At 44.2% G+C, this 11388-nt stretch overlaps 1 protein-coding gene across 1 annotated transcript in view; it reads left to right on the top strand.

Moving 5' to 3' along the window:
• Positions 1–8390: 8390 nt before the first annotated feature.
• EFCC1 (EF-hand and coiled-coil domain containing 1) overlaps positions 8391–11388 on the top strand; it is an 86917-nt gene continuing 83919 nt past the window's right edge. The window contains exon 1 of the mRNA XM_063121603.1: positions 8391–9194. Within this exon, the coding sequence (XP_062977673.1) occupies positions 8391–9194 (804 nt within the window). The remainder of the gene's footprint in view (positions 9195–11388) is intronic.

Genomic DNA, 11388 nt, shown 5'->3' with positions numbered 1-11388 from the left:
TTTCCCATAATTATGTGGATCTATGTAGTTGTCTTTACATTGCTCAGGGAAGAGGGTCAGATGTTAGCTAACATGTCTTGGGGCAGTGTATAAGCCACCCAAAATTGAGTGTTAATATTGGACTTAGATTCTTCAATCTCATCTCAAGTAGTTATCACTAGGGTTACAACAACGACAACAACTTGCCTCACAGCATTGTTATGAGAATAAATAAGTTGAAGAATTGTTATAGCTTTATGCTGGGGGTAAGGAACCTGTGACCTTCCAACTATTGTTGGACAACAACTCCCATCAGCCCAGCCAGCAAGGCCAAGGGTCAGGGTTGATGGGAGTTGTAATTGAACAACATTTGGAGGGGCACAATTGCTCATCCCTGCTTTACATACACTTAACCTCTATATATGGATTAGATCAGTGGTCTTGAACTGGTCCAGACCCAAGACCCACCTTGGACTCCCAACCTGCAACATGGAACCCACTTTCACAATTTCACAATTGCCCGACATGGTGGCAACAGCTTTGCTGTGATCCATATGGACTGATCTCGCAACACAATTTTGGGTTGCTACCCACCAGTTGAAGACCACTGGGTTAGGTCATGTTATATGAACAGCATGCCAACTACTTCAGTATGAAACTGCATGAACACCATACACATCAGTGTGAAGTGGTTTGCGTGCTTCCCTTACAAGTTAGCACATCAACATGAACCCTGTTTTTCAGAAAAGTTTGCTGGCATGCTTATAATCAGCTGAACCATATGGGGTCTGGAAGCCAGCTTCACATAAACAGCTTTCCACATGGAGAAACCACACCTACAGTTTCAAGTGACTACTATGATAGTGGTGTAAAACATTGCTAATTGAAATTTAACAAACACATCAAGTGATTTGCCATCTGTAATGTTAATTATTATTATTATTATTATTATTATTATTATTATTATTATTATTATTTATATAGCACCATCAATGTACATGGTGCTGTACAGAGTAAAACAGTAAATAGCGAGACCCTGCCGCATAGGCTTACATTCTAATATAGCCCAGGTATCCCCTTATTAATGATGACGTCTTCAAACACTAAAAGTTGAAGTATAGGTTCTATAACCAATATATTTTCTCAGTCTCAATAAATAGCAGGAACACTTCTTATGCCTGAGATGTATTTATTTGGAATAAAGTGGATGGAATAAACAGTATGCTTATGCTGAATTAACCTAACAAATGCTTTTGCAATCTACTTACTCCAATTCCTAAGCAATTGCCTGATATCTTAAGAATGAATGATTCTTGACAACTGATAAATAATGGAAGTGTAGTATGTACAAGCAATAGGTTCTTACATCAAAAGGACATCAGTCTTTTTGTGCATCTACCATCTGAGTGTGCATCTACAATTGGAGTTTGTCCGTTTTTGTTAATATAGGCAGTGACCTGAAGTAAACATGTACAGTGGACCATTCTATGGGTTGCATTGTGCTGAATTATTTCAGTTACAGTAGAATCTCATTATGAGGAAAATTTGTATTTTCTAGTAATGTGGGAAAAGAGGGCAGGGCATTTCTATCTCAAAATGCCACATCAATTTATTTAATTATTTCAGTGGATGTGAACATGAATTATCATGTTGACTAGTACATTTCCTTTTTATCATGCTGAATAAAAACTCAGATTCTTTCAAATTATTCATTCTCTCTTCTTTTAAAGTAGAAGAGTGGCAGATGGGCAGTTAGCAGTTCAACAAAGGCCCAGTGTCCTTCAGCACCATTTTAGTGCTTTTATTCCAGTGAGAGAAATGACCAAGAAAACCTCAATAGCTACTCATGTGGAAACTGCAGGTGTTGTGATAAAATTTATGTCGACACTTTTATAGTCTGGTAAAGATTTTGTTAGTCTTTAAATCAATTATCTCCACTTGGGGACATTTTACTATTTAAAATGGTTGGGATGACCCAAATGTAATTGTTTCAACATCTGCCCTATGTGATTCTTCCGCCTTAGTTCTTGCCTGAGAGCTATTCAGTTAAGCCATGATGATAACAGATGTGACATTGCATACTGTTTGGTGGGGAAATTAAGGATGGGTGTGGCCTTTCTACTTATTTTTCTTTCATTCTTTTTTTATTAATGGAATATATTAGAAATTTTTGTATGAATCAAGAGAATGCAAGAACTTAAATACAGAAAGAAGTATGAATCCGAGGGAATCATTTGTTGTGACAGGGACTTTAATAAGTTCAGTCTGTTTCCAGCCATGAAGATGATGGTTGCTACAGAATAACAAAACTTATATCCCATAATTAACTGTCTGAAATATTTAGATAGGAAATGGGTTTTTATATTTGCAAACTATGCCATAAAATGAAGACACCATATATATTAATGACGTAGCATGTTTTTAAAAGTATTTTAGATGTTCCTTCCCCCAAGCTAAACATGAATCAGCTGGATTTTCATCTGCATAAAATAAAGGAAAATGCAGCTTAAATTTCATTATCAGTTTCTATTCTGCCTTCACAAAGCATATTCATTTGGGGCAGTTGATCCAATGGTCTTGCTCAACCAGCTTGTACAGCAGTGTTACATTTGTATAATGCCATTGGGATTCTACCTTTGCAGCAACAAAGTAGAAAGCAAAAGAGCAACAGTAGAAAAAAGACTCTGTTCATCCATGCGAGGGGTGGTGGTGGTGATTAGGGGAACTACAGAGAGGGGACGGTTAACAGAACTACTGCAAATGGGCCTGCCACACTGCTGGGTGTTTGGAAGACCAGGCGCCATGTGGTTCCACTACTCAACCACTCTTCCATAGTTAGGGCACCTACCTCCGTGCAGTTTACTGCACATCCCAGCCTCCTCTACAGCACAAACTTGTTCTCTAGGGCATCTCTGTTGGAAGAATACCCTTCAAAATGGCCACGTAACCATACAGAAAGTCTGCGGTAGCAAGAGCATCATGGTTGCTATTGCTAGTGGACTCTGTGCCATGGCCTAGAAGCCTCCTAGAGCCCACTCTAAAACCACTGGGGAGTCTGCCACATGTAATGGCAAGCCACCGCAGGATGGTTACCCAGAGTGGTTTCTTAACATTTTTCGCCTCCACACAAGAGTCAAAACCTTTAACTATCATGGCTTAGCATGACATCTGAACAGGCCCAGATTATAGTAACACTGACAGCCATTCCCAAAATATCACTGGCAACATCACTGCCATCCACAGGTCATGATTGGCTATGACACCCCTACATCAGACATGTATAAAAGACAGCAATCTGATGATGATGATGATGATGATGATGATGATGATGATGATGATGATGATGATGAAACATCCCCATGAGAACATTCACCCTAAACACACAACAGGCAGTAGGAAGAGACAATGCCTGTCTTACTGTTGGAATGGTTAGGCAGGCAGGCAGTAACTGATACCTATATCCAGGACACACACACACACACACACACACACACACACTGCCCAAAGACATTTGAATACTGTAGCAGTCCAAGCCCAAGCCTGTAGACTACAGTCCTTTTGCCAGGGAAAAAGCTAGGACCACAGAGGGAAGAAAGAATACTGTTCTAAATCACATCAGTAAGCCAGGTTCATAGAGCTGTGCTTAGGAGAGGCCTGCATGGAAAGCCCAGGAGAAGAGGCTGAGAGTGGTCCTGTGGTACCAAGGGATTCCACACAGGCATTGCGCACAAGTCATGAATTGTTCCCCGTCTGAAGGGAACATGCATTGTGTATCTTGCCCTCTTCCTTACAAAACAAAAGGGATAGAATAAAGAGAAGGCACAAAAAGCAGCCTCAAGAGCTGCCTGATGGCTCACTGGGACACAGCAATGCAATGAGATGCGGGAAATGTGAGTTTGCAGTGATGGCCAGAAGTGACCTCTACAAGACAAGGCTTATCTTTGAGGATCGGGACATCATCAACAATATGCGATGCCAAAAGGGGACATCAAGGGTGGTATCTGATGTTAGTCTATCTGAAGACCCTTTAATTTCAGTGGATCTACTTTAAGTAGGACTAACATTGGATATGATGCTAGGATCAGAAACCAAGCTTTTCACTTATGCAGAGCACCTCCCTAACCATACCATAGAGAGACTTGCAATGAAGCATGGTCTTCCAAACTCCCAGTCATATATAGCCCAGAAGCTATATAAGTAATAGATCCATTGCCACCACACCTCCCAACTCCACCCAGATCACCAGGCCTTGCACTGGTAGTGCACTGCTGGCATCACATTACAGCATTGCATAAAGCTAATGTCATAAATCCCAGCAGCATAACCTTTTGTTCCTTTGTGGGGAGGGATTTAGTAGAAATCTTACCCCCATCCAGTGAGCATGACTTGAGGATAGGTTCACACTGCAAGAGATTAGTTACGAAGACATTATTACTACAGTTCCCTTCAGTTGCACAATTATTGTCACATGAAACGAAGGCTATATCCACACAATAGTCAGTGTGCATGTGAACACAAAATGACAAGATTCTAATCCTGCTCTTTTGAGCTGTTGGGGGACTGACAGCAAAACGCCTAATGAGTGCTTTATGTTACCAATGTGCACATTTCATCATATGAATAATCAGAAATCTGGATTTTATTAAAGCAGGCAGATCAATGGGTTCCTTTGTTCCTTGAAAAGAATTTACCATAGATATTCACAGTCAGCTGAAATTAAGTAACTATTCTCAGCTCACTGTGAAAGGGGACAGTCATTTTAATCAGCAAATATTATGCCATAAGCTGCCTGTCTTAATTGGGTCAGGAATCCCTCTCAATTTGTTGCAACTACTCATGTGAAGAAAAGGGCTAGTTTTAAAATCTGCATAAGTAGTTCACACAATGTGAACTACTTTGTGCGTTGCTAAACATGTCTCAGGGTTAAGGGGCAGGTGACTTCATCTGCGAAATATTTCTGCCTTCACAGCTTTTTTGAAAACACATTGATTCAAAGTAACATTCTTTTAATTATATCTTGTAGAGTGAGCAAATAAACATATTTTGAAGTTACACAGCGCAAATAAAAAGAAAGGTGTTGTTTGCCACAAGACCACGGAGTCCAAAAGATTCCACAGGGAGCTGCAAAAGAATCCAAGGCAACATGAAACACAGGAACTATTCACATAGCATGCAAACCCACACTCAGAGGTTGAGTGTCAGTTGTTTTGAACAGAGGGTTGTTTGTTGAACCGTGGGTTATTGTGTTGTATGAACACAGCCAGTGTGGCTTGTTAAACGTGCAGTGTGGTTTGTTAACCACCATAAACAACCCAACAACAACAAGGTGGCTTGTTTGAAAACATAAGCCACAATGCATGGTTAACAAGCCACCCTGGCTGCGTTCAGACAATACTCTAACCCATGATTCAACAAGCAACCCCACAGTTCCAAATAACCCACACTCAACCACTGAGTGTGGGTTAGTGTGTTGTGTGAACAGCCCCAATGTGTTTAATCTAGCATGGTACTTTTATGATGCAATCCTATGCACACTAACCTAAGAGTAAGCCACATTGAAGACAATGGTATTAATTTCTGAGTAGATATTCATAAGATTGCACTGTTCAGCACATGTAGTAGTTCCATTGAATCCTGTAAGTCTATTTACTGCCTTGAAATTGAACATTTACTTTCTTACTTTGAAAAACAAGCCTATAACATTTCCATTCCTTGTGACAGCTTCATTCTTGAAATTTTATTAAGTTAGAAATGAATGCCAAGCCAAGCAGAAATGCAAGAAAACATGACCTCTTTGCTGACAAAAAGCAGCAACGAAAATGTTGGAGTCATATTCTTTGATCTTTAAACAAAAACACTGTTGAATTATTACTGTGGCCTTTGAGTGGTGCTGCTATAATAAGAGGTCTGCAAGTGTTTCCATTTTAAATCCATGCTTTTGTATATTAATTCCACTGAAAAGTTGCCCGAGGTTGACAAGTGGGAATATTTTCAGAATGAAAGGTGTATTTTAAAGGTCCAGCTAATAAGGAGACAGAGACTGGCCAATTCCTAGTGTATTTTAAACACTTTTCCAAATTAGTATTTAATTATTTTCCCTACTGGAGAAGTAATATGCACATTTGACTGAGATATTGAAATATTTCAAATTACAACTTTACTCCAGAAATGCAGTGTAATAATGCTTTTCAAACAATATACTCCCAAGGGATTCTCATTGAGAAGGTCGTCTTTGGCAGACAAACCTGACATAGGACTGTGGGACTGTCTCTTACTACCTATCTTTGTTTCCAACTGTAGGGATCACGTTGGGTGTATTTGAAGCAAACACAATTCACACAGAGGTGTAGTACATTGCAATAAGTTTGGTGTGCATCCCACATGGGGTGAATGGGTACCATGGGGTGCAATTATAATATTGGCTCAAAGTCCTTCCAGTGCACCAATCCAGAACAGGCGCTCACCTAGCCATTCATGGGGTGGCGGAGGCGAATGCTAATATCAGCAAAGTTGTCACCTGTCTCCCCCTACCCCAGGGATAAGCAATTTGTGGCCATCCAGATAATTTGGCCTACAACTCCCAGCAGTCAATGCTGACGGATCATGGGAGTTGTAGGCTAAAACATCTGGAAGGCCACAAATTACCCACTCTACCTATCCCTTCCCAGCAATGCCCAGCCTTCTCATGAACTTTCTTTTTCTTTAGTTCTGTTTGAAATCTCTGCTTCCTCACTACAGGTCTGGAACACACAGGAATAATGAATTTAAGCTTGCCTAAATCTACAGAGACTGTGGTTGATTTTGTTTTAAATTTTACAGCCTATCAATACATATTTACTCAGAGGTAAATCCCATTGTGTCCAATGGGACTATACCTGAGTAAGGCTGCAATCCTACCTGGGAGTAAGTCCAATTAAACTCCATGGCACTTACTTCTGAGTCGGATTGTGTTTTTAGTGTGTCATACGCTTGTAGTACTTCCAGACAAGACTTCTATTGTGCAATTGCCCTGCCTGTCTCATTCACAGAATTTTACCGGGAGTCCAGATGTCGACTTCCATTTGTAACTTTCCTGGATTTTCCCACCACTTCCATCTTTTTTGTTTTTGTTTTCAATTCGTACCACTCGGAGCTGTCTATCTAGAAGTACCCCTAAGTGGCAAGTATTAAATCCTGGCACATGGGGACAAAGATTTTTCCTCGCTTTGACTTCCCCACTCCACAGCACTGGACCCAGATTGTAATCACACAACGCTGGAACAGAGGGAAGAGTTTACTTGGGCACAAAAAGCAATCGCTGAAAAGGAAAAGAGAACCATAACAAAGGAGGGAATTAATACGTTTATTTTATTTTTATAAAAGCAGACCATGCAATTGGAGAGAAAGTATTTTAAAACGGAACATAGCATTGATCAGGGGGTTAGACTCAATGGCCTTATAAGCCAACTCTACTGATCTATGATTCTATTATTCTAGCCTATTAAGTACAAAGGTGGGATGATGCAAAAACTGCTCTAAGCATCATATGTAAAAACAACACTCCCTAACTTTCTTGATCCGAATGAAGCCCATGCATGTATATCATATATTTGAGTATACTGATAAAACACTAGCTTGTTTTTGAGCAAGCAAACTTTTCATAGAAATGAGAAGTTTAGCCAAAAGTTTGAGGGAGGCAGTTTTCTGTAGGTAAATGGGGTTGTTTAACCTCCTCCTGTTCTCCAGGCTTGTGGGATGCTTGTCCAAAAGAGTTTTAGCTCTAATAATGGGAGGGGGGAGCATCATGGGGGTGGGGGTGGGGTGCCTGAACGACCAAACTCTTCTGCTGACCTCGGTGATTTGGATGCTGCCTGATCCCTAGAACCTCTGAATAACGTTTTTCTTCAGTGAGCTTTGGTTTGAAGCGCTTTAATTTTTAACCTGTTTTTATGTTTAATATTGTACCTGCCTTGATATTGCAATGGTTGTACCTTTGTTTTGTTAGTTATTTTATTGTTGTTTTGGTTTTTATTGTTGTTTTTTTGTTTGTTTTTTTACGGTTGTATAATGATTTTTTAAGGAGAGCGTTTGCCGGTTGAGCGGTATACAAGTCTAACAAACAAGCGAAGTTGATGGCGGGGGCTTTATGATGGTTGGCGCGGCTTTGGGGGGTTATCCCTGGGCGCCGGAAAGCGGGACATCAATTTTGATTTACTGTGGATGTGCTCTTCTCTGCGCACCGCCGGAGCCCATCCCGCGCACCCACTCTCGGGACGGAGGGGCGGAGCCAGGGGAGGAGGAGGGGCGTGTCCGTCCCGGCGAGGAGCGCTGTCCGTCCAGCCGCCGTGCAACTCGATCCCAGCGGCGAAGCATGGTTGGAGCGAGCCGCCGGCGGAGGTGCGAGGCGGCGGCGGCGGCGGCGGCCGAGGAGGATGGAGCCGTCTGAGGCGTGCGACCCTTACCGGCGGCCGGCCCGGCGGACCCAGTGGCTGGTGAGCGCGCTGGCGTACCACTACGGGCTGGACCGGGGCGTGGAGAACGAGATCATCGTGCTGGCCACGGGCTTGGATCAGTACCTGCAGGAGATCTTCCACCACCTGGACTGCGAGGGCGACGGCAAGATCCCCGGGCAGGACTTCCAGGCCCTCTGCCGGGTGCTGGGGCTGCAGGAGGGCGGCGGCGAGGCGGCGGCCGAGCCCGAGGAGCTGGCCGGCCTCTGCGACGACCTGGCGCCCGAGCTGACCTTCCGCCAGTTCCACGCCAAGCTGTGCGGCTACTTCAGCACCAAGGCCGGCTGTCCGGCGGCGCCGGCGGGCGGCCAGGGCGGCCTGGGGGTGGCGCGCCTGCCGCTGGGCCAGGAGAGCGAGCACATCGAGACCCAGATCCGACTCCGCAGCCCGCTCCGCCGCCGCCGGGAGCAGAAGGCGGCGGGCGGCGCGGGACGCGGCGGCGCGGCGCACCAGAAGGGCGGCGGAACCCCCCGGGGCAGCGGCTCGTCGTCGTCGTCCTCCTCCTCCTCGTCGTCGTCTCCGCCGCCTTCTCCGCCCGCCTCGGGCCGCGACTGCCGGCGGCCGCCGGGCTCGTGCTCCCGGGAGTGCTACGAGGAGATCGTGGCGCTGGAGCAGGCGGAGGACCGCATCGTGAAACTCGAGGACGAAAACGCCAGCCTGCGCGAGCTGGTGGAGGATATGCGGGCGGCCGTGCAGAGCAGCGACGCCAGGTGCCTGGCGCTGCAGGTGAGTGGCGCGGGGAGGCTCCGTCGCCAGTCTCCCGCAGGGCTCAGCATCACGGAGCCCATCGGAGCCCAGAGAGTGCCTTCGAGCACGTGCAAACGGGCCTTTCCCTCCGCACTCGCCTCTGGAGCCCACCCGACCCTGGCCTTCCGGCTGGCTTGAGTGAGTGCCTCCCAGCCACTCAGACGTCAGAAATGAAGCACTGCTGGTGCTCACTGCTCAGATACATAAAGGGTAGGCAACCTGGTGCCCTCCAGATGTTTTGGACAACTCCCATAAGGCCATGGGCCATGCTGGCTGGGGCCAGTGGAAGTTGTGGCTTAATGACATTAACACTCATCCGAGTTGCCACTAAATCTGAACCTACATTGTATAAGCCACCCAGCTGTAGGCAGGCTGAAAGGAAGAGTACTTCTAAGGTCACAGTCCCTAACACACTTTCTAGAGAGTTGGCCTCATGATTGATAGTGGGACTTACTTTGAGCTGTGAACATCTGTGGGAGGATTGCACTGCTAATGCCTGGCTTATGCCCACTATAAGCAGAGATGGAGCAAATTTCAGAAGGACAGCAGGGCTGTTCTTTGACCATAAGTGACTCTACATGCAGGGAAATAGTTCAGTCTTCCTAAATCACCTTTACATGAGTGCAGAGTGACTTTGTGATATATGTTGGGATGCTATTCTAATATATTGAGAGAATATTGGTAACAAGTTTGGAAAAGAAACCAAGAGCCTCAATTTCTCCCCTTCCTAGAAGGTCAGGTATCATTTTAGTAATGGGACCCTACCTTTAAAAGTTGAGCTTCTGGCTTCCATTCATGCCTGGGACTTCATGTGTAAAACTGAAAGGTCACTGAAGATTGTACTGCAAGTGTTAGAAAGTTGTTGTTTCCCACTCCACCGAGGATCAGAACAAACATGTTGTTACTATAGTTCCTGTCCTCCCTGAAATCCTGTTAGTCTTTGGCAAAAGAAGCTCAGGTACATGACTGAGCAATCCAGGCTCTTTTTTTTTCCTTTTTCTTTTTGAGACTGCTGCCTTCAGAAGCACAATTGGTGGTGAAACAAGAGAGGGGCTTTTTGGTGGCTGCTCCCAGGTCGTGGAACTCCCTCCCATGGAAGGCTAGGTTTGCTCCCTCTCTGCTGTCCTTCTGCCAGCAGATTTCGCTTTATTCAAGAAGACCTTTGGCCTGTAACTTACTTCAAGGTAAATAGCAGATAAATTCCCACTCCCTTCCATACACATGCATTTTACTCTAATGTGTGAGAAGCAGTGTAGGGGAAGAATGCCCTGGAGGGCCACGGATGATAAGCAGACAGGTAGGTCCATATGGGAGCAGTCGTTCCTTCCCTGTTAAATACAGATTCACAAAGAGCACAATCCTATGCATATTTAGGTAGAAAAACCTCCTACAACTTCCAGCATGGCTGGGGAATGCTGGGAGTTGTAGAACTTTTCTCTGTCTAAACATGCACAGGATTGTGTCCTAAGTGTGCCAAAATCAAAATAAATAGTAAATAGATGGTGTTTTCAGATGTTTAGATTACTCATTTCCTTGACTTTGGGTGGCTATGTATATCTCCATGTGCAGGGGCAGCAAATTTAAAAAGGCAGGTTATATAAGTCATTTCCACTGAAAACAAGGGTATTCTTTCCCAAATAATACATTTATGTTTGGGGTTATTTGTTGATCAACTGTCTTAGTGATTTGCTTACTATAGGCTGTATCCAATATCATTCCTACTTAGAAATTAAAGGAATTTACATTGGTAGGAGGTTCAGGAGATTCAGACGGAAGCACTTCTTCACACAACACATAGTTAACTATGGAATTTGCTACTACAACAGCCACCAATTTGGATGGCTTTAAAAGGAGGTTAGACAAATTCATGGAAGATAAAGCTATCTATGGCTACTAGACCTGATGGCTATATGTTACCTTCAGTATCAGAGAAGCCTATGTACACCAGTTGCTAGGGAACATTGGTGGGAGGATGCTGTTGCACTCAGGTCTTGCTTGTGGGTTTTCTGTGGGCAGCTGGTTGGCCACTGTGTGAACAGAATGCTGGACTAGATGGATCCTTGGTCTGATCCAGCAGGGCTCTTATGTTCTTATGGACACAATCCATTGAATACAACTGTATGACTTTTGAAATCAAGGCTTCCTGATAAATATGTTTGCTTATTACTTCATT

Source organism: Elgaria multicarinata, chromosome 3 (genome assembly GCF_023053635.1).
Source record: "Elgaria multicarinata webbii isolate HBS135686 ecotype San Diego chromosome 3, rElgMul1.1.pri, whole genome shotgun sequence".
In the NCBI taxonomy this organism is placed as follows: domain Eukaryota; kingdom Metazoa; phylum Chordata; class Lepidosauria; order Squamata; family Anguidae; genus Elgaria; species Elgaria multicarinata.
This window is presented reverse-complemented; position numbering and strand designations above follow the sequence as displayed.